The sequence below is a fragment of the Peromyscus leucopus genome, chromosome 19 (assembly GCF_004664715.2).
Source record: "Peromyscus leucopus breed LL Stock chromosome 19, UCI_PerLeu_2.1, whole genome shotgun sequence".
Taxonomy (NCBI): Eukaryota; Metazoa; Chordata; class Mammalia; order Rodentia; family Cricetidae; genus Peromyscus; species Peromyscus leucopus.
This window is the reverse complement of record NC_051079.1, coordinates 70198842-70223896: the sequence shown is the minus strand read 5'-3', so window position 1 is coordinate 70223896 and position 25055 is coordinate 70198842. Positions and strand designations below refer to the sequence as shown.

At 46.9% G+C, this 25055-nt stretch overlaps 1 protein-coding gene across 5 annotated transcripts in view; it reads left to right on the top strand.

Annotated features, from left to right (window-relative positions):
- The window catches only part of Znf236 (zinc finger protein 236), a 98368-nt gene extending 75629 nt beyond the window's left edge, over positions 1–22739 (top strand). For 4 of the 5 annotated variants that reach the window (XM_037197224.1, XM_028873887.2, XM_028873888.2 and 1 more), the window contains 6 exons: positions 6625–6812; positions 8319–8450; positions 11028–11225; positions 14895–15024; positions 17019–17195; positions 18443–22739. In XM_037197224.1, the coding sequence (XP_037053119.1) occupies positions 6625–6812; positions 8319–8450; positions 11028–11225; positions 14895–15024; positions 17019–17195; positions 18443–18564 (947 nt within the window). In that variant the 3' untranslated portion in view covers positions 18565–22739. Of the gene's footprint in view, positions 1–5484; positions 5567–6624; positions 6813–8318; positions 8451–11027; positions 11226–14894; positions 15025–17018; positions 17196–18442 lie in introns of those variants that run through there. The other variant, XM_037197225.1, reaches the window with a different exon arrangement.
- Positions 22740–25055: the final 2316 nt, after the last annotated feature.

Sequence of the window (25055 nt, the reverse complement as noted above, 5' to 3'; positions counted from 1 at the left end):
GGTAACATACATATTCATTGGGCATTTTGTGTCTGTAGGACCGTGACACTAAGGCTACATGACGCAGTAGGGCTACTGTGACACCACTGAGTGTGATGTAGTGATGGACAGTATGTGACAGGTGCTAGAGAACAGGGAGGCGATAGGCTGAGCAGAGGTGCGCTGACTGATTAAGTGACTTCCCCCTTTGCTTTAAAAGGCTCTTACTACATCCTCCATATTCATTCAAAATACCTTATGAACCAGTTGCTTATTTAGGAAAAGATTGAGTACCTACTGTGTGGCCGAATTGTATGAAATCTGAGAATATTTCACTGAACAGGGTAATTGTGCTCACCTACATTCCAGGTGTTGATAATCCATGAGTCAATGTGTGATTGTCACTGTAGCACAAGATGGTGCTGAGAGCACACCATAGGACATAGGGAGACTGTCTGCATAGCTCCTGAAGATGAAGGTGAGCTGAAATGGATTCTGGGAAGTCTGTGGTGCGTTTCTGCTTAACTCTGTCGGCCTTTGCTGAACTGAGGAAGGCTCTAGCTGACAGCACAGGCATGTATAGGACCTCAGAGGATTTTCCAGCCACCGTCTCTCCCTCTCATTTGATCAAGGGCATGCTGAGAGCTTTGTCTGCATGGCACGTTAGCAGGTGCACACATGTCCAAACCCAGGGCTGGGGACCGTCATCCCTCCAGACCCTTGGCTCGCCACCTGTTCTCCTGGCTGCTGTCAAGTTACCCAGTCCCTGCCTTGCCTTGTCATAGAACTTAATTCTTTTACTTACTGATTTGAAATGAGAGAGTTGTGTGTTGCTTTGCTTTTCCTCCCTTCAATTTTTGTGAAAGTAAAAGGCCATTTCTCTGTTTGCTAGTACTGGATAGGTTATTTTAGCTTTAGATCCTCTGGATTGAAGAACAATCCATTACTTTGTAACAGTTCAAAAACACAATTTCCCATCTTTTGCAGCAGAGGAAGCATTTCCCCAGGCCTGTAGCTGCACCCTGAGAGTGGCAGAGCCCTGGGAGTCGGGGCCAGGCTCAGCCTCCCCCATCTGATCCCCCATCTGTGTTCTTCTGCTTTTGTGAATTCCGAGAAAAACTGGTGATTCTTTCAAACTACTCCTGAAGTTTTATAAAATTATATTTATTACCCTTGCTTAGAAGATAATACCTTATCTCAACAAACTTAAAGCAGTATCTGCTTTTATTAACATGCTTTTTCTTTATTTTTGAGATTATAACATAATTATATCATTTCTCCTACTCCTTTTTTCTCCAAACCCTTTCCCCCTTGTTCTTATTCAAATTCATGGCTTTTTTTTTAATTAATTGTTGTTACATGTATATATGTATCTGCATATACATATATATTCTTAAATACAACCTGAGCAGTCTGTTCACTGTTACTTGTGTGTATAGTTCGGGGCTGACAGCTTCTTATTCTGTAGTTAATCAGTGTGCTCTCCCCTGTAAAAGGCCGTTTGTCCCACTCCCAGCGTTCCTTAGTCGCCGGTGGCTTTTGTGTGGGCCTCCTGGGCTTTCCCTGTCCTTTGGACAGGTCTTTTGTTGTCCTTTTGGAGCTCATGTCTAGGTGCTCATGTTGGTAAGACCTTAGGAGTGTGCCTTCTGCATTCCTGACAGACCGTCTCACGCTTGTCTGATGCTCTGGCTCTTACACCCCCTCTTCCACAGTGTTCCTTGAACCTTAGCTGTGGAAGTATTTTGTAGATGTATCCACTGGGACTGGGTTCCACTCCAAATTTTAATTAGTTGTGGGTTTCTGTGGTCTCTGCCTGTTGCAATGAGAGTTTCCTTGATGAGCAGTGAGGACTACACTTAGCTGTGGGTGTAAGGGCAGATGTTTAGATCATTGTTAGGGATTGTGCTGCTTTAGTAAAGTGGTAGTTACAGGTTCTCCTCCAAGATCTATGACTTCAGTAGCACTGAGTAGTTTTCTGGGTTTCCGGTTCCGGTCCTGGTTTCCCTCTTGTTGAGCAGGTCTTAATCCTGTTAGAGAGCTGTTGGTTACTGTGAAGGTGTGTGTGTGCCACTGTCGCCACCTCACGAGGGTTACTGTGCCATGCCAGTTTCGGTGATTCCTCGGCACCATAGCTGGTAGGATTGTTGGTTGCTTACCTTTTTTGGAAGCTTGCATGGCACCTTCTTGTGGTACCAGTTGACACAATCTTACGGCAAATTCAGTGATCCTCTGGCTCTTAAAATCTTCCTGCTGCCCGCTCTTGCACAGTGTTTCCAGAACCTCGGGGAGGAGACATTCAGGTCAGTTCCAGCTCAGGCCTCTGTCCCTGTTTCTGAAGTGCATGGTGTCTTCAGCAATAAGGATTTACCTTCCACCTCTGGGGGGCAACCAGGGACAATAGCAAAATGTTTTGGGAATCTCATGAACAGCCTTGACCAACAACTCAAACGAGGGCTTCTCATGTCTGGTACTGGGGGTTTTGTTAGGTGGTCTTTGACACTTGCGGGGAGCATGGTCAGCCTACATGAAGAAAGGTAATTTAAACTGCATGTGTATATTATACACAGAATTGCAAGTATTATAAGGGTTTTTTTAAAGGTAAATAGTTAATAGTATGAGTTCTTGTAAGTTTTTCAGACATCTTATTATTTCTCTCTTCCACTCCTCCTGTGTTTCCTCCCTTCTCATCCCTGAAGAGCCCCCTTCCTCCCCCTTCCCTGATCAGATCACTGTACCCTACATTCCCCTTGACTCTCCTCCAGCCTTCTGCTGTGCTTACTTCCACCCCTCCTCAAGGAGCCCCTCCCCCTTCCCTGATCAGATCACTGTATCCTACGATTCCCCTCGACTCTCCTCCAGCCTTCTTCTGTGTTTACTTCCACCCCTCCTCAAGGAGCCCCTCCCCATTTCCCTGATCAGATCACTTGTACCCTGCTATTCTCTCTGTTGCTCCCCACCCCCTCTGCCCTGTCACTGGTCCTGGTTTACTCTCCTGGTTTCTGCACTTAGTCCAGAATATGCATTCACATCTGCACATCTGGAGCTAGGAGCTTCTAATGAAAGAAAACATGAAACATTTGTCTGTCTTGGTCTGGGTTACCTCCCTCAATGTGGTCTTTTCTACTTCCATCCATTTACCAGCAAAGTTCATGATTTCATTTTCCTTGCAGTTGAATAGTATTCCATAGTGTGTATGCACCACATTGTCATGATCTGCTTGTCAGTTGAAGGACATTTTGGTTGTTTTTCTTTCCTGGCCATTGTGAATGAACATGGGCGAGCAACTATCTGTAGAGTAGGTTGTTAAGTCCTTTGGGCATATGCCAAGATTGGTATAGCTGAGTAATATGGTAGATTTATTTATAGCTTTTTGAGAATTCTCTACACTAATTCCCGTAGTGGCTAAATCAGTTTGTAATCCCATCAGCAGTGAATGAGGGCTCCCTTTTCTCTACACCTGTCCAATATTTTTTGTTGGTTGCTTTGTTGATCTTTGCAATTTTGACTGGGGTAAGATAAAATCTCAAAGTTGTTTTGATTTGCATTTCCCTAATTGCTAGGGATGATGAACATATTTTGAGATATTTCTTAGCCATTTCCCTCCTCTTTTGAGAACTCTGTTCAGGTATCAGGACCAAGGATCATTTTTTAAAACTCATTTTTAAGTTCTTTATATATTCTGAAAATTAATCTCTGTCAGATATATAGCTGGCAAAGATTCTCTCCTAGTCTGTGGGTGGCTTCTTCACCTGACTGATTGTTTCTTTAGCTGTGCAGAAGCTTTTTAGTTTTATGAAGGTATATACAGAGCCATAATAACACAAACAATAAGGTGCTGGTGCAGAAACAGACATGTAGAGCAATGAAGCAGAATTGAAGAAGACCCAAACACGAGTACACTTAACTTCAACCACTTAATAGATGATAAAGAAGCCAAAAAAATATATGCTGAAGAAAAGAAAGCATCTTCAATAATGGGGTGGGAAAATTAGATGTCTACATGCAGAAGAATGAAATTAGGCACATATCTATTGCTCTGCAAAAGAATTAACCAAAATGGATCAAAGATGTAAACGTAAGTCCTGGAAAACTGAAACCACTGGAAACAAGCATAGGCTGTACCCTACATGATGTGGTGGAGAAAAGGACTTCCTGAATAGGACTTCATTTGCCCAGGAACTAAGGCCAAGAGTTGACACAGCGTGACTTCACAGAACATGGTTTTTGTTTTGTTTCATTGTTGTTTTTGTTTTTGAAACAGGATCTTAGGTAGCCCAGGCTGGCTTCAGGCTAACTATGTAGCTAAAGTTGGCCTTTAACTCCTGCTCTTCCTCCTTTGGTCTCCTGTATTATAGGCATGTTCTTCCACATCTGACTTATTCAGTACTTCTTTTTTTTTTTTTTTGTTTGTTTTGTTTTTGTTTTTGTTTTTGTTTTTTTTTCGAGACAGGGTTTCTCTGTGTAGCTTTGCGCCTTTCCTGGAGCTCACTTGGTAGCCCAGGCTGGCCTCGAACTCACAGAGATCCGCCTGGCTCTGCCTCCCGAGTGCTGGGATTAAAGGCGTGCGCCACCAACGCCCGGCTTATTCAGTACTTCTTAAAGGTTACTTTTTTATTGTAATCATAAACTAAAACAAGACTTTATTGAGTTGTACCCTGGAGGAACAAAAAAAGAAAAAAAGAAAAAAGAGATAAGTTTAATCCTTACTTAAATATTAGACTTCATTTGTATCTTCTTGAGATTTTAGCAGATAGTAACCAAGAGCTGTTTATAGCTTATCCTCATTGTATGTTTAGGAGAAAGTCTTTGCTTTCATGTTGTAGCTTCGTGTCCTTTTCAGTTGTACTAAGGGCAGCTCCTCTCGGCAGGCATCTGTCTCTGTGAAAAGTGATTGGAGAATGCTGGGAAAGATTCTTGTTTGTGTAGAGTAGGAGCTATGGCGTTATCTGAAGCTCTTCCCGGAACAAGTGGACTTTCATTTTTCTCATTAGATTGCTTGTGCTGTGTTGGAACTTTCTGATGTGTGATGATCACTAGGCAGTGGGTAGGAGAGGTCCTTTGGTCCTTTGACCTCAGCAGGCAGGGTTAGGCTGTTCTGGGCCATCCAGTAGTGATGGGTAGTGCCAGCTTCAGTTTGCTCATTTTAACAGTGACTTGAGATGGGACTCTGAGAAACAGACTTCTGTTCAGTTGCCCTGGACTCCCAGGCAGTTAGTTACTCTGTGACTCTGCTCTTCACAGTGTCACCTAGGACTTTCCTTGTTTCTGTTCACTTGTGCAGCAACTGTGTGTTAGTGCATGAGCAAGGACATGTGGAGGGAGCACAAGGAGCCCTGCCTGTGGTGTTTTGTAACTGTAGCGCTGGTGCATGAGACACCCTCCACAGACCCATGCTCCTGCCTGGTGCATTAGCAATATGCACGGTGGGAGCAGGCGGGAGGGAGCCCCAGTGGCTGCTTCTGTGCCCACGAGCCTAGCCTCCTAATGGTTATACTGCTTTTGAAGGTTCCAGGTCTGTGCAGCACATTATGGGACTCCACGAGTGTGGATCTTTGGAGGCCTTGTATTTGGAGAACTCCACTTACAAGTAAGTAGCCTGGCTTTCCTGTTGGCCCCTGACTCTTAGGAGAGGCTCTGGATTGGTGTCACACAGGTCACAGAGAAGTATTGGTAGGAGCCTGTTTTCTTTTTATAACTTACAAGGACATAGTTTTATGAACTCAGCATATGTTTGTAGGTTAAGGGTTCAGGGTTGTGAGAACAGAGCACGTAGACCTGGCTGTGCATGTGTGCTTAATGCTGGTGCCCTCGCAGGACACAGGTAATCCTTTTCTAGCCCATCTCACTTGCCAGGAGAGCAGCACAGGAGTGTGTTTCTAGAAGGAAAGGCGTGTCTGGTTTTGCTTATTCTGCTCTCGATATCTTCCTTTCTCTTAGCATTGGCTGCTCAGTAAAATGTTTGAAGGTTTTGTTGCATCAAAAGAAAATGAAGATGTCATGCTGGATATGTTAATACTAAAAGAATTGTGTGAGATTTCTTTTGATAGTCTGCACTTCAGAATAAATAGACCTTTAGGATTGTGAGTGTGAAGAGATAGCAGAATCAAATTTGTCCACTACACTTGGTAACTAGTTGCTTCAGGGGTCCCATCTGGTTCTTTTCTTCAGTGGTCTGCGGTCCTAGAAATCCTTGCTGAGTTTTCTTTCTGTGGTGCCAGCATTGACTAGGGCCAGAGGCCTATCTTCCTCCTTCTGGTTTTCTATATCAGGCATGTCTAACTTGTAAAACTGTATGTGGCACTGCCCAACACAAAATTGTGAATTTACTTAAAACATGATTTTTTTTCCTTTTTGTAACTTAATTGCATGGTTCTTAAGCATGAACTTTGTAGATGACAATGCTGTTTCGAAGAGTCAAAAGGTTGGACACAGCTGCAGGATTATGCGGAAGGAGCAGGGGATGTTCTCTTGTACGTGCTTAGAAACCAAAGAAGAGTGCATCAAAGATGACCCATGATTTCCTTGTGGTGGTCCAGAGGGCCACTGCCATTGGCTTCAGATTAGCTCTTTCAGACTGCTCTTCCAGGCCCTAGGAGAATGCTTCCTCAGCTTTCTGCTGATTATTTATTTTGCTTCTCTTTTTAGAACTTAATCCTACAAGTGGGAGCCTCCCTTCAACAACACCGATGTCACCATCAGCCATTTCAACCCAGAACCTGGTCATGTCTTCATCAGGTGTGGGTGGTGACGCCAGTGTCACACTGACGCTGGCTGATACTCAGGGCATGCTGTCTGGAGGTCTGGACACGGTTACATTGAACATCACCTCTCAGGTGAGTGTCCTTCAGAGAGAACTCCTGGGACCCTTTGAAGAGGCTTTGTGAATCTGTTCTTTACTAAATATGTAGTTTTGTTTTTTCATTAAAGTAATATATTAAGTGTCGAGAGGGGAAGTTATGAACTGCTAAGAAGATTTCTTATTATAACATTGAGTAGCATCTTAGATTGACTTGTATGTACCTGATGATAATCAATGGCTGTCTTATTAACTTTTCCATGGCTGTGAGGAGACATAACCAAGGCAGCTCATAAAGCATTCAATTGAGGTTTGCGTACAGTGGCAGAGGGCTAGCCTGCCATCAGGAGTTGTTGGCAGGCAGGCAGGCATGCCTGCTGCTAGAGCAGTGGCCAGGAGCTTTCATCTTGATCCACAGGCAGCAGGCAGAGAGAGAGCATGGGACTGGGACTGGCCCGGGCTTTGGAAACCTCAAAGCTTACTCCTCAGTGGCATACTTCTTCCAACAAGGCCACACCTCCTCATCCTTCCTAAACAGTTCACCAAATGGGAAGCAAACCTTCAAATATATGAGCCTGCCTGTGGGGGCCTTCCTCATTCAAACCACCACACTGGACATCCATCGGTGTCCAGCCCTAGTTAGTCCCCATGTCAGTGTCCCAGCTTGGTCACATGGCATCCCCAGTCAGGAAGAGAGAGATGAATGCTGGTGCTCATCTTGCTGTCTTGTTTTTATTCAGTCCAGTGGGATGGATTGCCCACATTCAGGGTGGGTCTTCCCTCTTGATAACTCAGTCTAGAAACTTCCTCATAGACATGTCCAGAGGTTTGCTAGGTGAGTCTAGATGCAGTTGACAATTAGCACTAACCTGATCTTACCGACAGCCTCTGCAACCATTCCTCTTTCTCTGCAGGTTTGTCTGTGCTGTGTATTTCATGTAAACGTCATCATACATCATGTGGGGCTTTGGGAGTGGCCCTTTTTACTTGGATGGGTTTCCAGGGTTCACCCATGTTATATAGCATGTATTTACTTTACCCTTTTTATTGCTGAAAAATATTCCTGCATGTGGCTAGGTCACAATAATACTCCTTTGCACGAATACCCCTTAGTCCATTACATATCCAGTAGTTGATGAGAATTGGGCAGTTCCCACATTCAGGCTGCTGAGACATTCTGCCAGGCATCAAATGGACCTTTTTCATTGTGTTCATGTGGTGAATTTCAATTTCCAAAGTGATCGTGCCATAAAAGATCTTTATTTTCATTACATTTTTATTTAATTTGTGTGTGTATGTGTGTGTGTGTGTTCGTTCAGGCATGTATGTACCCTGGCACTCATGTGGAGGTCAGAAGACAACTTGTGTGAGTCAGTTATCTCCTTCCACCGTGTAGGTCTTGAGGACCAAACTTGGGCCCTTGGACTTGGCAGCAGATTCCATACCCACTGAGCCACACTGTCAACCCCTAAAGGTCTTTTAAAAATACTACTCATGGCTTGATAATGTGACAGCTTCTAAAATGATAATAATCTTTTACCAGGGCCAGCAATTCCCAGCGTTGCTCACGGATCCCTCTCTCTCAGGCCAAGGTGGAGCAGGCTCACCACAAGTCATATTAGTGAGCCACACTCCACAGTCCTCATCCGCTGCTGGTGAAGAAATAGCTTACCAGGTATGTGGCACCTGTGTTGCTCACAGTCAGCATTGGAAGGAACAGAGAAGGGGCCATGTGGGGTGGCCCTTTGTGAGTGCTGAGTGCCCTGTCAGAGCCAGAGCACAGGTGCTGAGCTCTGTGGCTCTCATGGCCAGGGCGGATGACAGCCCCAGGCCCTGGTCAGTAGCAGGGGTGGCAGCAGTGATGGGATGAGCTTCCTGCTCAGTCGTGGGGCTTCTTCCTTGAGTTTATAGCTCTTTTTATATATTTTCTTGAAGTACTTATTGGTCCTTTTATTTCTTCCTTTGCTTTTCATGTATATATTACCTGCATATGTATAGGTAAGACATTTTTCTTGTTTAATTGTTTTAGGACCCATACTTGTAGGAATGCCAGTCTGAATATAAAAAGTCTACAATGTTTCCCAGCACTTGACTGAGTCAGAAGTAAAGAGTAGGTGACTGGTGATGTGACTCTGGGAGCTTTAAACTTGGTGTGAACATTCTTAGGAAATGAGACATCAACTAGTTCACCAGTTTTTCAGCAGGACAAGGACTTTTTTTTTCATAAGATTAGATGTCAGCAGCATCAAGGAATTTTCCCCAGTTTTATCTTCAGTGACCAGAGCTTATAGCTGCAATCTCAGTGTGTATAATTAATTTTTTTGTGTCAAACTCTAGTACCTGCCACAAAGACTCCCAGGACGGAGAACTCTGGTGGAGTCATGTGGAGTCGTGTGTGTTCACGGAGAACTCTGGTGTGGTCATGTGGAGTCGTGTGTGTTCACGGAGAGCTCTGGTGTCGTCATGTGGAGTCAGGTTCTGTTGCTTCAGTGGAAGGTGCAGAGTAGAAACAGCAGGGTGGGGAGAGCTCAGATCAGCACTCAGGCCCAGCTGTGCGCCTGCACTGTTGATGGGTAGAGCACAGTTGTAGACAGTTGTGTCGGCTTCCTGTTCATTGAGTCAGCTGGCTCCAGTGGAAACTTTAGAGAGAGCGGTTAAGTTATTGGAAGGAATGAGTGAAGTGGGCCAGAGAGCAGCGTCTCCTGACTAAAATGTTGGTGCAGAAGCAACTTTGTGCATTTCCAACCATGAGGTGGCAGGCTTCTGTCGCACCCAATCTTCATTGCTTGCGTTTCTTTTCGTCCTTCTCTTTTCAAGACCCATTCTGTGTTTGTGAGTGTCTTGCCTTCACCTGTGCGTCATGTGCTGGCCGTGTATGCAGAGGCGAGAGGAGGGCATCCGGGCCTGGAACTGTAATCACAGGCCGTTGTGAGCGGCCATCGGGTGCTGGGACCGAACCCAGGTCCTCTGCAAGAGCAGCAAGTCCTCCTAACTGCCGAGCCACCCCCCACTCCCCGGAGGTCGTCTTTTACCCACTATCACAGAATGACTTTGATAATCATTTATTCTGGGCCTTGCAGACCTTTTCATTCACAAGTAATGCATTTTATGTGAATACTTTAACATATTTGTGTATTTTTTTTTCACTGACACACACACATACTCTCTGACATGAGTATTTAAAAAAGCCATCTTTGCAGTGTCTTCTGCTATTCTCTGTTTTGTTCTTTTTAATTATTTGTATCCACTCCTGAATATTCTGATGTTTTAAAACAGTATTCAACGAACTAGAAATAAAAATGTTGGCAAGTCATATAAATTTTCTTTATAATTGCTTTATTAGACCATTACTTATTTCTGAAGCTGAGGTCTCCTGTTTCTGTGGGATGCACAGTCAGCCTTCTATTTTATTTGCTGTTCTTGAAAGTTCTGGTGGCATCCCATGAAATTGACTTGAAAACCTACTCATTAGTTGGTGACCCGCAGTTTAGGTAAAATAACTTAGTTCAAACAAAGCTAATGAAACACCATTGATTGCTATTAAAGTTTTTTTTTTTTTTTTTTTTTTTTTTTTTTTTTGGTTTTTCGAGACAGGGTTTCTCTGTGTAGCTTTGCGCCTTTCCTGGAGCTCACTTGGTAGCCCAGGCTGGCCTCGAACTCACAGAGATCCGCCTGGCTTTGCCTCCCGAGTGCTGGGATTAAAGGCGTGCGCCACCACCGCCTGGCGCTATTAAAGTTTTTTAAGGCAGTATATGGAGATCCAAACCACAGCATTTTGTTAGGCTTGTATTTTATGTGCGTGTGCCCTTTGTATGCATGTGTATGGGGAGACGTAGCACGTGGGCTGGAAACCAGAGGACAACATGGAGAAGTTGGTTTTCTCCTTTCAACATGTGGGTCCCAGGGTCCTTAGGCTTGGAGATAGGTATCTTTACCAGCTGAACATGGTACTGGTCCAAAGCACAGCGTTTTAAACAATGTCTGACATTTTACATGCAAACCTTTCATGTACGCCTTATCTGGTCCTTACCAGCCCCAGTGGTGTTCCGTTGTGGCCAGGAGAGCAGTGTGGGAGCTGGGCTGATCGTGGTGGGTGTGTCCCCCAACCCCTCACTAGCCAGTGTCCTCAAGTACCCCAGTGATGCCAAGGCAGCCGTGTTTTCCGGCCTTACAGGCAGCATAGCCGTTATCTTTCCTGTCTGGCGTTCAGAGCCCACTTTCCCAGTAATGTAGAACCCGTAACTCTCTCCAGGTGACTGACGTCTCTGCCCAGCTGACCCCCAACAGCCAGCCTGAAAAGGAGGGCCCCTCACACCAGTGCCTGGACTGCGAGCGCGCCTTCTCCTCAGCCGCCGTGCTCATGCACCACAGCAAGGAGGTGCACGGGAAGGAGCGCATCCACGGCTGCCGCGTCTGCAGGAAGGCCTTCAAGCGGGCCACACACCTCAAGGTACACTCTGGGGACAGTGGGCAGCCCAGTTGTGGGGAGCCACCACCCCTCTAACGAAAGTGAAAACCGAGTGACACGTTTCTCCCACTGTATGTGTGTGTGTCAGTGAAAAGAAGCAGTTAGTGATGTAAATGTGTGTGCCGAGTTGTAGGCGTAACAGGCTTCTTGAGTGCTTGTGAATAGATTACACATTTATGTGCAGTTCACAATCAATTTTAATGTAAATTAAAGTTACACCAGACTATCATGTTTCACTCATCATATTGACAGAAATGTGAAAAGTTGTCAGCATGTCTGAGGCTCTGAGAAAACAAACTCATGGCTGCTGATATCTGCAGTATGACACTGTCCCTGATAAGCACAGGGTGACTAACAAAACTCCTTGTTCACCTGGGAGCAGTCTTGCAGGGGCCCCTTTGGCTAACACACAATGAGCATTTAGGGTTCCTCACCTTGTAGGCCACTGTAGCGAGGTGGGAGATAAAGGATGGGCCTTACATATGTGTAGGAAGGATGCAGAATCCTGGGAAGTAACTTCAAGCTAAGGTCCCATCCCCTCCCCTTGGCGGGGAGACAAAGTCTCACTTATTAGTGCTGGATAACCTGGAACTCTGTATGTCGACCAGGCTGGCTTTGAACTCACAGGGATCCACATGCCTCTGCCTCTCCCAAGTGCTGGGATTTAAGCACCATCATACCCAGCCTTCCCCTTTCCTTTAAGGGGACCCTGTGGGCAGCAGGGGAGGAGGAAGGAGAGGAGCAGACACCAGCAGAGCTGCAGGGGAAAAGCCTGACGAGGGCTGCTTGAGAAGGTGGCCACAGTCAGCACCCCCGTCACACAGCTAGTGTGCGGCGGGAGCAAAGCTGTGACTTCACTGTGACAAAAGTGTCCAACAAATCCCAGGTCGGGTGTCCTTCAGAATACACGAGAATCCTCAAACTGTCAAGGCTATCTGAAGCCGGAGAGGCTGAGGACCTGTTGTGGCAAAGAGGAGTATATGGAGACATGACAGCTTAACGTGTGACTTAATGTGGGCCTGGTCAGCTCTCCTATCAGGAAAGAACTAGGTGTCCACTCAAGCTGATAGTAGTGTATCACTGCTAGTCTGAATCGACAATGTTCCATGCCAGGAGAAAGGGTAAGGGTGGGGAAACCGTGCCTGTGAGGTGTGGATAGTTAGTTACATGGTATCGTCCTGTACTTTTCACCTCCTTCCTATAAATCTAACCCTGTCCAAAGAGTAGTCAAGCAATGTCAGCCACATACATAAGGAGGCCTGCTGTGAACCTGGGCTCTGTGTTCCTCGAGAGGCTCCAGCAGGTCTCTGTCTGCAGATAGCCTTCAAATGCTTCCTCTTTACTATACACACCCAAGCTCAAGCTCATTGTTCTCTTGGAACATGGACAGTCTGAGGCTCCATCTGCCTTTACCATGGCGAGCGGACCTCACTTTAAATGAGCCGATTACCCCCTCTCTGTCTGCTGTGTGGGACTCCAGTCTTCACTCTATAGGCCTGGGGTACCCTTCCTCCTTTTCATCGAAGCCAAAGCCTCACTAGCCAATGTTCACACATGGAGGCTTGGAGATGAAAGAAGCCAGGATTGCTTGCGATCCTTTTCCATGTCTGCAGATCAAGTAGAGTGCCTTGATCGGGGTGAAGGAGAGGAAACTGGATTGGAAAGAGAAACACTAGACAGGGTAGATAGATATTTAAAAGCTCTAGTCTGCTTCTTTGGGGATCACTGGCAGGGTTCACCCTGAGAGGTCCCTGTGGTGGACCTCTCAGCCTACACACGGCCTATACACTGCGCCATCATCTCCAGGAGGAATGTCTTCTCTGTCCATGTTCTTGTGCTTTGAAGCTGAAATGTGAGCGGTCTCAAATCCATTTACCTAACACAAGGGCTCACACAACGCTCGCATGCACCTGCTCAGATGTCTCCCTGCTGGAAACTCCTTGTCTTTATCCTGCTGACGCCCTCTAAGCCTCTGCTCTTTCCCATGGAAGCTCTAGGAAAGCACGTGGGCCGTACCTGGGGCCATCCCCAGACAGGACACAGGGGCTGCTGGGTAACCCTCTCTGTGTTCCCCTAAACAAGTCACTCCTGGCAGAGTGTTGATTTCCCTTTTCTAATGGCCTGGAAGAACTGATCTGCAGTACAGGAAGGCTAGTGAACAGTGAGAGTACTGCTTCCTTCCCTGGATCTGCTCCATATAATATAGGGCATGCCTCCCCAGGACCATGACACCCCCTCCCCCAGTCTCTGCTCTGTCCACCTGGCCAAACAGTGGAAGTCTGTCTGTCTGCTACACACTTCAGTGTTTCCTTTCTCAGCACTTAGGCAGGAGCTTCCTGCATAGAACAGACATGCCAGCATCTGTGGTGACAACATGAGAGCCACACTTGTCTGGCCCTCCTGCATGCTCGTCCATTCTGGAGAGCCACTCAGTCTCAGTGTAGCAAACTCTACCTGCTGCGATGAAAGAATGCAGTTGTCACTGCCTCAGCTTCAACTAGCAGCTCGGATGCTGTGCACACTACCAGTGTTACAGCAACTTTCTTTCCTTCTCTGGAAATGGCTTATAGAGTTACCATGCTGTCCTTCCCAATAGTAGATTATCCATTCTCCTCTATCCTTCTGCCTTCTGAGCATCAAGTGCCTAAGGTTTGTAAAAGAAATAGCTCCGTAAGTAGATGACTTCATCCTCTGAAGGTGTGGTGTTCACACAGCTCTACATAAATGAGTATCAGTTCCAGGCATTAGGAGTAGGCACAGCACAGTGTTCAGGTGACGGCTGAAGTCCTGGGCTCTGCGGCCTGACCTTGGCACCTAGGCTAAGAGCAGTTTTCTCATTTTCTGTTTGTCCTTTGACCCACCTCATAGGCTGTCTGCTGGAGCAGTGTTCTTCAGGAATCTGTGGTGCAGGGGCGAACAGTGGAGAGCTCACTTCTCTCTGAATCCTGCTTCAGGGCATAAGGCAGGCTAAAGACTCCTTCCTCTGTCAGGGTGACTGTGCACTTCATAAAACTTTGAAAATAGCTTCAGTGCCAGCCTTGGGGTACACAGTACAGTGGCTGTCATATTTCTGAGAAAGCCAGATCACACAGATGTAGAATCACTGACAGATTGAGTCACATCCATACAAAGTACAGTTATCTGATGCTGTCAGAAGATGTGGAATGCATTGTCCAGTGTTATTCTATAATTGGCAGGACCTACCCAGAGCTACAGGTGTGTGTGAGAGTTGTTGAGACAGTTTCCGTCCCCCTGAACTTTTAGGCCAAGCCTTTGTGAGCTGGCTGTGGGCCTTGACTTCCAGGTGAACTTATGAAATGTGGGAACAGAGAGGCTCCACCAGGCTCTTCCCTGGAGTACACTGTGTGAGGGTCGAAGTTTCCTGAGCTGTCTTTGCAGCTTGAGGAGGGAGATTTTGCCACTTGTGTGGACAAGCAGCTGCCAAGGCCATGGCTTCTCACCCTCATGCAACGGTGATAGGCTCCAGGTCCTGAAACCCCAGTCAGACGTCACCATGAGGTTGGCCTTAGAGGCCAATTGGATTTAATGATGATTCCTTTCTGTTGCTGTTCACATCTCTCAGTTCCATTAGGGCCTAATGTGTGCTGGTTTCCGTGTGTCCTAACGTGCTGTTTCTGTGTGTCCTGCCAGGAGCACATGCTGACACACCAGGCTGGCCCCTCGCTCAGCTCTCAGAAGCCCAGGGTATTCAAATGTGACACCTGCGAAAAGGCCTTTGCGAAACCCAGCCAGCTGGAACGGCACAGCCGCATCCACACAGGTAGTGAGAAGCGACGAGCTGCTGTGCCTGAAACGGGTCACTGCTGGGAAGGCGGAGTTAACCGTGGAGATAGCTGTGTGATATGATACCTTACTTACAGATAAGGTCCCTGTGTTCCACTTTGCCCTAGTTTTTGATCACCTTACCACCTTAACTCAATCACTTGAGATTTGGTAGTTCTCCCTGTGACCTTGGGGAATAGGAGTGCTTCCATGCTGTGGCCCCTCTCCCTCTGGTTGAGAAGGTAGAGGGCACCTCTTCAGCCCTCGAGGCCGGCTGCTGTGGGCTCTCTGCTGACTGCACTCTGCTGCATTTCTGCCTGCCTCTGCTCGAGCCTCTTCTGAGGAAAAGCAGGCGGAGAAACAAGCTCTATTGGCCTGTAGCATGTCTCATTGCCTTGCTGGGGAGGCAGAGCCCGAGGACACTGGAGCTCACTGTCCAGCTAGCCTAGCCTCCTGTCAAGTTCCAGACAGAAAGAGACTGTCTCAAAAGCAATGAAGAAGCCGGACATGGTGGTGCACATCTTTACACCCCACTGGACAGGCAGAGTCAGGCAAATCTCTGTAGTTCGAGGCTAGCCTGGTCTACATAGCAAGTTCCAGGCCAGCAGGATTACTCTGTCTCATACTGGCTTGACTGAGGGTTCTTGAGCCCCAAGCGCACATGCCCTGGAAAGGACGTCGTTGTGGAGGGGAGGCAGTGAGGCGGTCCCTTCCTGTGTGCTCCTGCTTCCACAGCTCCTGGCCTGCTGCTCCGCTCGGCTGCAGCTCCGCTCGGCTGCTGCTCCGCTCGGCTGCAGCTCCGCTCGGCTGCAGCTCCGCTCGGCTGCAGCTCCGCTCGGCTGCAGCTCCGCTCGGCTGCAGCGCTCAGGCCAGTGGTCCGTGCTGAACTGCTTGTCCCTGTAGCTGGTCTTCCCTTTGAGGGCAGGGACATTGCTGACTGGGTTTTAGGTCCTGATCGATAGGCTGCTGTGATCTTAACCCGTGCAAGGGGGGAAGGCGTCTGGTCACCTTTGGTTCTGTAGCACATGCAGCAGCCCCCCACAGAACACTGCTGCCTCCCAGTTCTTAGATCGCTGGGGGCTGAGCTGGGCTGCTCTGCCCTTGGCTTGGGCATTCTGGAGAAAAGGCCATTTCTGACTTCCAGGATGTTGGCCAAACCTGGCTCCTACGGGTGTGGATTACTCCTAGCCAGATAACTGCTCTAAGAGCTGTGTGATTAGCCAGGCCTGCCTGTTATCTCCTCCCCTGGAAGCAGCTGGTGAACAGCTCAGAATCACTTAGGAGGATGGTCAGAAATTTTTCAGTTTTGGGGCCTCACCCTAGGATGCTGAGATAAAGCCCCAGGTGCCATGCATGGTCACTAATGAGAAGGAACAGGACCAGCTCAACATGTAGTCAGGGAGTCAGGGATCCTTGCTGTTTGGGAACAGTCTGGGAGGCCTTGTGGGGAAGGGCCCTGATACTGCAGCAAGAGGCTTCTGGGGAGAGGTCATAACTCACCCCTAGGTCCCCAAAATGGTTCAGTGGTAGGGAGATTGCTCCCAAGAAGCAGGACCACCATGGCTGGCCAAGGGAGACCCTGGAGTCTGGTGTGCGTTCATCTGGGTAGCTCCCTCGGGTTCTGCATTTACCTGAAAGCCATCCGGTAGCATTTGAAAGATTATAGAAAACATTACTTTAAGTAGAGCTGATATTCTCATGTTCAGATGTCTTTTTCTTGTATCACATAAAATAGATTAGAACATCTTGTTTAAATTATGTGTATTCTATTTCTGGATATTTTTATGAGTCTGGGTACTCATTGAAGAAGGTTTCCTTTTTGTCTCAGCATGGAGTACCTCTGCCAGCACCCTGCTAATCAGCACTCAGGTGGTGGCAGGAGGAATGTCACTGAGTCGTCCTCAGCAGTGAGCATGTGTGGACTGAGGACAGTGTGTGCTGTGTGTGCAGTCTTGAGAATGACCCTGACCCCGGCCCGCCTTTCGCACACAGGGGAGCGGCCGTTCCACTGCACTCTGTGTGAGAAAGCCTTCAACCAGAAGAGCGCGCTGCAGGTGCACATGAAGAAGCACACTGGCGAGCGGCCCTACCGGTGTGACTACTGTGTCATGGGCTTCACGCAGAAGAGCAACATGAAGCTGCACATGAAGCGCGCGCACAGCTTTGTGGGTAAGAAGTCTGTCCCAGAGAAGGCACCCTGTTGGACACCTAGGGCGCTGGTGTTTCCCAGGGGTTCCCTTTACACAGCTCACTGGGGCCGTGCCCCATAGCCGCTGTAGGGACTGAAGTCTATGGAAGAGGCCCGCGCAAGGGAGCTGGGGAGAAGCTGAGCAGGGCCGGAAGCCTGTGTTGTGTCCGCTTCCCCGTCCCCTCGCCCTCCCTTCCTCTTTGCCTCCTCGTCTTCTTATTCCTCCTCTTTCTCCCCGCTTCCTCTCTTCTCTTCTTTCTCCTGAAACAGAGTTTAACTGTAGAATCCAGGCTGGCCTCACACTCTCAGTCTCCTCCTGAGGACTGGGATTTCAGTCTTTCACTACCATGCCCACCTTCAGACAGTGCTTTCTAGAGGGAGACCAGTGCTGAGCAGTGTGGACAGCACGACTGTCTGGAGTGCGGGTCAGAGGTCATCTGAGTGTCAGGAGGCGGGGCCTGTGGACTCCACATTGAACACCATTGCCTCCATTCTACCGACTGGGTCCAGGCCACACCAGTTGGGCCTTCTCTGTGGTTTGCAAGCACTGATGCCATCAGAATTGGGTCATAGGGCATGACTGTGTCCTGCTTGAGGTCTGGACCTCAAAGTAGCATGGCAGCAGCATCTTATTTAGCAAACTAAATCATTTAGGTCCTGCGCATGGTGGTGGGAGCTACACAAAGCAGGAGTATGGAATGTTAAAATCTGAGTTTCACAGCTGTGTGTGTAAAGTTCATGTAGTTGTAAGATGGTATGTTTTATTAGTGACCGTAGATAACCTTTGTGTAGTCGCTGGAGTTGTGTCTAGAAGTATCTGGGGCGCCCAAGGGGTAGAGCTGTGTCCTGTGTGGAGAGAATGTCACTGTTGCCAGCAATTCCTGCTTGTTGTTAGAGAAGTTGTCCATGTTGTGAGTGTTAGTAGTTGCTTGTCACTGATTCTGTGTTGGCATAGTCTCAGGATGTGAGAGCCCACATCACAGAGGCTGTGACCATCAGAAAGTTTACCTAGGGTTCAGTACTGGCTTATATGTGTGAGGCCTAGGGTTCCAGCTTCAGAATTACAAGTTGAAAAATGATTTACTGGGCCCAGATTATTTCATTTCACTGAGATGGGAAGCAAAGCAAGCTAGAGATTTCTTTTCTCCGGTTCCCATCTGCTCTTGTTTAAAAGTGCATGCTGGCCTGCTTCTAAGAGCTCAGGCTGACTCTCTCTTTGCTTCCGCAGCAACCTTGCAGGCAGCCGCTGTGGTCCAGGAGCAGGATGGGGAAGAGCTAAGGACCCTCCACTTAGAGGAAGTGGTGCAGGAGGCAGCGGGCGAGTGGCAGACCCTAACTAATGTCTTCTGATGCCATGGAAGAAGGCTGAGAGCATCCATGAAGCTACATTTGTGAAGATTAGATCACTCAGAGTTTCTGTTTTAAAACTTGGTGTTAAAAATCTACCACAATAGTTTTTTAACTAAAATTATTTGAAGAATCATTGTCATTCAAGGACTAATAGGAAAAATGCAAGCGCACTGTTTTCATTGGTCTACAAATCACAGAACCCGAGCACTACCGTGGGCACTTTGACCTCCTCGTGGCCAGGGTATGTCCTTAGCAGATGACCTGGATCTGACTATCCTTGCAGTGGGATTGGTGTTAGCAAAAGACAAGATGGGAAAACACACGCACGGTAGTTCATGAAGTTCAGAAGCGGTGCCATCTCCCACGGATGTTTTTCCACTTTTACTCTGCGGTTTACTAATTAGTAGCAGTCAGTTCTTTTCAGTACACTCAGTTCATGTAACTGATGCCTTGAGAGGTGGCTGGACCAGCTCTCTCTCCATCACAGACACCTAATCCCTAGTTAGAAGAACACAAGATCTGGCGACAGCAGGGCCACGGAGAAAATGTGACCGCAGGCAAGGACCAGCTGCTCACATGGATGTCCACACGCTTGCTGCATGAATCTGTTCAGTCACGTGTATTAGGTCATTGCAGAAGCACAAGCCATACCCTGTGAGCAGGGAGTGACAGTTGTCTCCTAAGGGACAGGAAGCTGTCCCTGTCCACCTCAGTAGATGACCTGTGTTTTAAGGCTAAGGACCCACACCCTGCGACTTCTCTCCTCATGCGTATGGAGGTGTGCCGTCACTTCAGGGGGTCCTTCAGTGTCAGCAGTGCTACCTGAGACATGTCCCAAACCAAATCCTCCTGCGCCGAGCAGTGCGTGCGCCTCAGCATTCCAAAGACAGTAGGTCCCCACTTCCTGTCAGTTCCCTGGAAACTATTTATATGTTCGATATGTGAATACCTGTGTACATAGACAGATCTATGGGCCTCCGTGTGGCTGAGAAGTATAGTTTGTAAATAGAAGCACTAGTCCTCGTCACAGAGCGCATCTGAGGCCACTCCCTGGTGCACTTCAGACCGGTGTCGTGTTCATTCTGTTAATAAATGGATATCTTTCTCATTGTAACATAAAGCTGGGCTCTATTTTTTTTCTGAAAAAAAAATTGCCTTTATTTTCTCTCATTGCCTCCTTGGTTTCAGAAGAGAGCAGTTTTATTATAAATATTATGTGGACTTGTTCATTAAGAGTCCTGAAGAGAGACATTTCACTGTTATTTTAAAAGGGCATCTTTGATTTTGTTCATTTTGTCGTCTGTATATAAGTAATATTGACAGTGACATAAAAACTTTTGTTATGTGAAAATATTTAAGTCAGAGAATTGTTAAATATTGTTACTTTTTTCCAAACTGATTTGTGTATTGTATATTTTTTTAAGAAGAAAAAAGCCTTACTTGACTCCTTGTAATACTGGACTTAAGACCCCCAGGCTCCCTGAATGTCAGTGTGTACACCCGGCTAAGGTAGTGTTTTCAGAAGAGTTGTAATCGTGAGAGAGTTTTAAAGTCTCTGCTGTTAATGCACTTTTTCTTTAATTTTTTATTAAAGTATTTTAGAAATATTAATTTTAATGAACAGATACCCCCAAATTGAAATGATTGGATTTAAATTGTTTTGTTCTTGCTGGGTTATTTATTTTCCTTTCAGCATTAACTGTCATCTCAGGACATGTGTACAGAGGTTGGCTACTTCCTGATTGTGTGGTGAATGCTGGCACTGACTGGCAGTCACCTGTGTGAGGAAGACTTGACCAGGGGAATCGGAAGCCTGCTTTTGTTTGGGTTAAAGAAAAGAAAATCTACCAGTAATCAATTTTTGTTTTTTGTTTTTTCTCAATTTACTAGCAAACAAACATGACATACATGTATTTTGATTTACTTTCTTACCATCAAAGCTGCTTCTTTGCCAACATTCCTTGAAAATACAAGGTTTCGAGAAGATAACTCACTTGAAAATTGTGGTTTACAGGTCGATCTCTGTATTTTAATGTTTAAAATACTGTTTTAGGAAGGTGATTTCTAGCCTCATGTATAACCAGGGTTTGGAGGATAGAGAACTGTATTTTTAGAACTCACTCTATATAACATATCTGTTTTGAAATAACTAAATGCAAAATGACATTAGGAAATGTGCTGTATGTGTTTTGTTTGTTTTTAAATCATGTTTCAGAATCACTAGTTGGGTGGGAAATAAATTTCAGGTATTTTTAGTAGAAAAAAACAAAACAAAACTGTAATGCTATTTCTTTGAACTGTGTGAAGTCCAGAGAGTGCGTATCCTCTGCTGTCTCCCTGAAGGCTGACAGGCGGATATGGCCCTTGACAACAAATCCTGTGTCGGGTGCAATCTTGTGGGTGCCGCTTGCGCCTTCAGTACTGTGGAGCCACTTGGTCCCTGGAGCAGGCTCCTGGTTGGTAGAAGAACAGCAGCATATCTCTGAAGGCAGGATGCAGCTAATCATGAGTACAGCTGAGGAGGCTGAGGGAACAGGAGAATCTGGCATGGACAGACCGTTCAGTAGGCCCTAGATCAAAGTGGACACGTGATGTTAACAGGAGTGCTTCTCACATCCATCAAGCTCTCCTGGGGCGCTTGTCAGTGCTGGGGTGCTTATGTAGCAGCACAAAGAAATCAGGGAGGGGAGAAGCATGCCGTAGGAGGCCAGAGAGGCTCCTCAGAAATTGCTTCCATAGCAAGGTGCCAATACAGTGGGCCGTGTGCACCAGAAAATGTGTGTTGCTTTGTATACCCTCTACACCATTTAAAAAAAACCTTGAGTTCTGTTCCTCCAAATTCTCAGGAGCACCATGAATTGAACACATCTGTGTAGTCTAGATTTGAGAGAGATTTAGTTCTTCCTGTGGGCCCTCTTTTGAGAAGTGTATTCACTCACTAAGACTCAGGTTCCAACCTAAATGACACCACACAGATGTATGTAAGTAGCATTTTATAAGGAATGATGTATCTGTAGGCCTGCTCTCGGGTTGAGGGATAGCTCATGCCTCCTTGCATAAGGTTTTCTCCATACCTTATTTCAAAATCCATACTTTGCCCTTCCTTCCAAGCCCCCATCAACAGTGACTCCAGGGCCTGGTGCTGCTGACTCATGAATCTTATGCACAGTGAGATTGGTCCATAGTCCATTCTTTTTTTTGCACTTGGTTTATATTCATGTGATGTGGGTAAAATTCATGTAATTGAGAGGAAAGTCTCAAGTGGGCTCTGATTGCAAACACTTGTAATCTCAACATTTGTAATCTCAACACTTGGGAAATGGAGACAGGAAGGTCAGAACCTCAAAGTCAGCCTCTCCTACATAGCAAGTTCCAGGCCAGCCTGGCTACTTGAGACTGTCTCAAAACAATAAAACCAAAAACCAAGTAAAGTATTTCAAAGTAGCTACCCACGAGAGCCCAATTTAGTGTCACTTAATCTGTTTGTTTGTTTTTTTTTTTTTTTTATCTTATTTTAGTGAAACAACTTGAAATCTGGTTGCACCCTGTTTGCTCTCTAAAAGTGAGACCTATGTAATTCACGGGAAGCTGATTCCTGTACTGCACACCCTGGCAGTGTGACGGTCGGTCGGTCGGTCGGCCACTGCTGCCTGACTGTCTTCCCACTGCACACCCTGGCAGTGTGACGGTCGGTTGGTCGGCCGGCCACTGCTGCCTCTGCCTGTCTTCCCAGACACCCTCACAGTTAGGTGAACATGTGTTCCACTTCACACCCTACCTGCACAGGCGCTGTGGTCATTTTTGGTATGGACTAAATGGTATAGATTTGTTAGTGTGTCAGGGGCAATAGGCAGTAATCAAAACATCGTGCTGTTTGATCTTTTCTATGTGTGATGCTTACGGCATGAAGACTTTTGTATTGAATCAAGATTTGTATATTTGACAAGTTCTAAAATGCCATAGTGATTGTTCTTCAGCCGCCACTAAGAAAATTCAAAGTTAAATTTTTAATTTACAGAAAAGTTCTCTTTTTATCTTCAGAATTGCCTCATGGTCTATTTATACATTGGATGATATTTATTTAATCCAGTTTTGTATTAGAAATGGATAGTTATGCCAAAAGCCATTGTGCTGGCTTTTAAAACAATAAAAATAGTTTTTGTATTATTTTAAAACTCCCGTGTATTTACTTCTTGTGGCCTGGGGTGAGTGGTGACCACATGCCCAGTGTGTTCTAGGGGCATGGGGCTGACCAGATTTTCTTCTGGGGCACACTCTGTTCCTCTGTCGTGTAAGCAGTGTTTCAGAGTGACTTGGGTGAATGAAAGTGACTGAGACCCGCCTGTTCATGTGAGCTGCAGTATGCGGGACTGACCTAGCATGTTGATGACTAGCCTTTTAGTGTACTGGCTATTTATTGTCACTTTTCCAGGGTGCATAGAGCCGATAGTTCTTACTCAGGCTTCAGTAGCAAGTCAAGAGTGCTGATTTGGGGCCCGTCGGACCTCTGGTTTGGGGCAGATGCAGGACTGGGAGGAGGGATGACGGGAAGCAGCTCTATACCTATGCTATCTCTTGGAAGGTTTGGCTCTGGGCTGGTGTAGGCTTAGGACAGGTCTACTGCCGTGGAGTGCCTTCCCATGTGTAAGGTGACCCCACGGCCGCTTGTCTTGAGACCTGCCGTGGAGGGGCACGGAAGCTTCACCTAGGGCTCACACATGTCCTGCCCAGCCTGGCCGAGTTTTTGCCCTTGGTAAAAGACCTTGAGGTTTGCAAGGCCTCCACAGCTGCTACCAGTTCAGGGAGGAATGCACTCCTTGCCCTGGCTCGGCCACCTTCTGCAGGCTGGGTGGGTTGGGCCCTAAAAGGTAGAGGCAGGGAAAGGCTGGTTTCCTGACCGTGGTGATAGCCCTGGGGATCAAGTAGGGCTCCATGGCCAGGTTTCTCTGTGGGCAGTTCCCAGGCTCACTCTTGCCCTCTGGGCATTGTGGTAGTGGTGTTCATGCCCAAACTGTCCCTTGTCTCAGTCCCAGGGGTCTTTTGGCCTTCTTGGACTGGGAAGTAGAGCTGTAGCTGCTGTAAGGATATTGTCTGAATGTAGGCAGATACTCCGAGGCTTGGGGACACCTCTGGCTCGATCCACAATGAATTTTTACACACGTGTATCAAGTATCAGGTGTCCCCTAGGAAAGGCTTCAGAATGCACTGCTTGGCAGGGTCCTTCTTCTGTCAGACACATTGTCCCATGTCCTTCTGGACCGATGAAGAGACTTTCTGCTAATCCTTATAGTCTTTGGATCCTTGGCACCGAAGCTCTACAGAGGGGTGACAGATCTTACACTTCACTGTAGTCCCAGGCTCACAATGGCCGGCCATTTCTATACAGTCTTTGTTTCTGAAACTGCTTCAGAAACAGTAGGACAATGATTCTCCACCCAGAGATCTTGTCCATGAGCGGCTTCACATCCTTGGATTCCATCAACCATAGAAGAAACTGGGTTTTAAACATGGTATCTGCATTGATCATCTGCAGGCTTTTCTCACCTGTTCCCTAAGTGCTGCTGCAGTGTGGCAACCACACACAGGTGTGTGGTGTAACAAGTAACCCCAGAGGTGAGTTTGGATGCACCAGAGGGCGTGTGATTGTTACATGCAAATATATTATTCTCTGTAACTGGAATGTTCTCAGATTTGGGTATGTAAGGTGAGTATTTAGGGCTTCAGACAAAGTTCCCAGTTTCCTCCTATCCCGGCTGGTGGGTCTGCCTTAGGAAAGTGTCCTCTCTCCCACACTTGCTTACTCTCCTTGGTGTGGCCTGAGCTTGTTCCTGCTTTGTTTCACTCAGCTGGCCACAGCTGGCTTCCTTTAGTGATTTGGAGAAATCAAACAACCCAGGTTTTGCCAACAGGAGCTCTTTCTAATAGCTTTTCATTCCTTGAGCATTTTTCTCTCTGGCACAATCCTGTTCCTTCCCAGCCCTGGGCTCAGCCATTGCTCCTAGAAGACGGGTATTTAGAAATAAGGGTTGACTGGTAGGTATGATCACTATTGTCTAGAAGGCCAGCAGAGATGGGGGAAATGGGTGTGTTTGTGTGTGTGTGTGTGTGTGTGTGTGCATGCACTTACACATCTGCCTTCCTCTCTGTTTACATCTCCCATTTAACATTCAAATGTAACTATGCTCCATCCAGGCACCCCTAATTCTAGCCAGCACTACAGAGCTTCCTTATCCTCTCTCCATATCTGCTTCTCCTCTGCCACAAAGCAGTATCTGACCAAGCTACCACCTACAGTCCCTCTAACTGTCCCCAGTCACCAGCCTGGGTCACCACCCGGGTCCCAGCCCTCCTCCTCTGATCCTATCTGTCCATCTGTCCATAGCTCTTTAGAAAAGGCAGGAAAGGATTACCCTCTTAATAACCACATTCAGCAATGGATCTTCAGGGACCTACTGCTTTTTAGGTGGCACACACTCACACCTTTCGTGAGT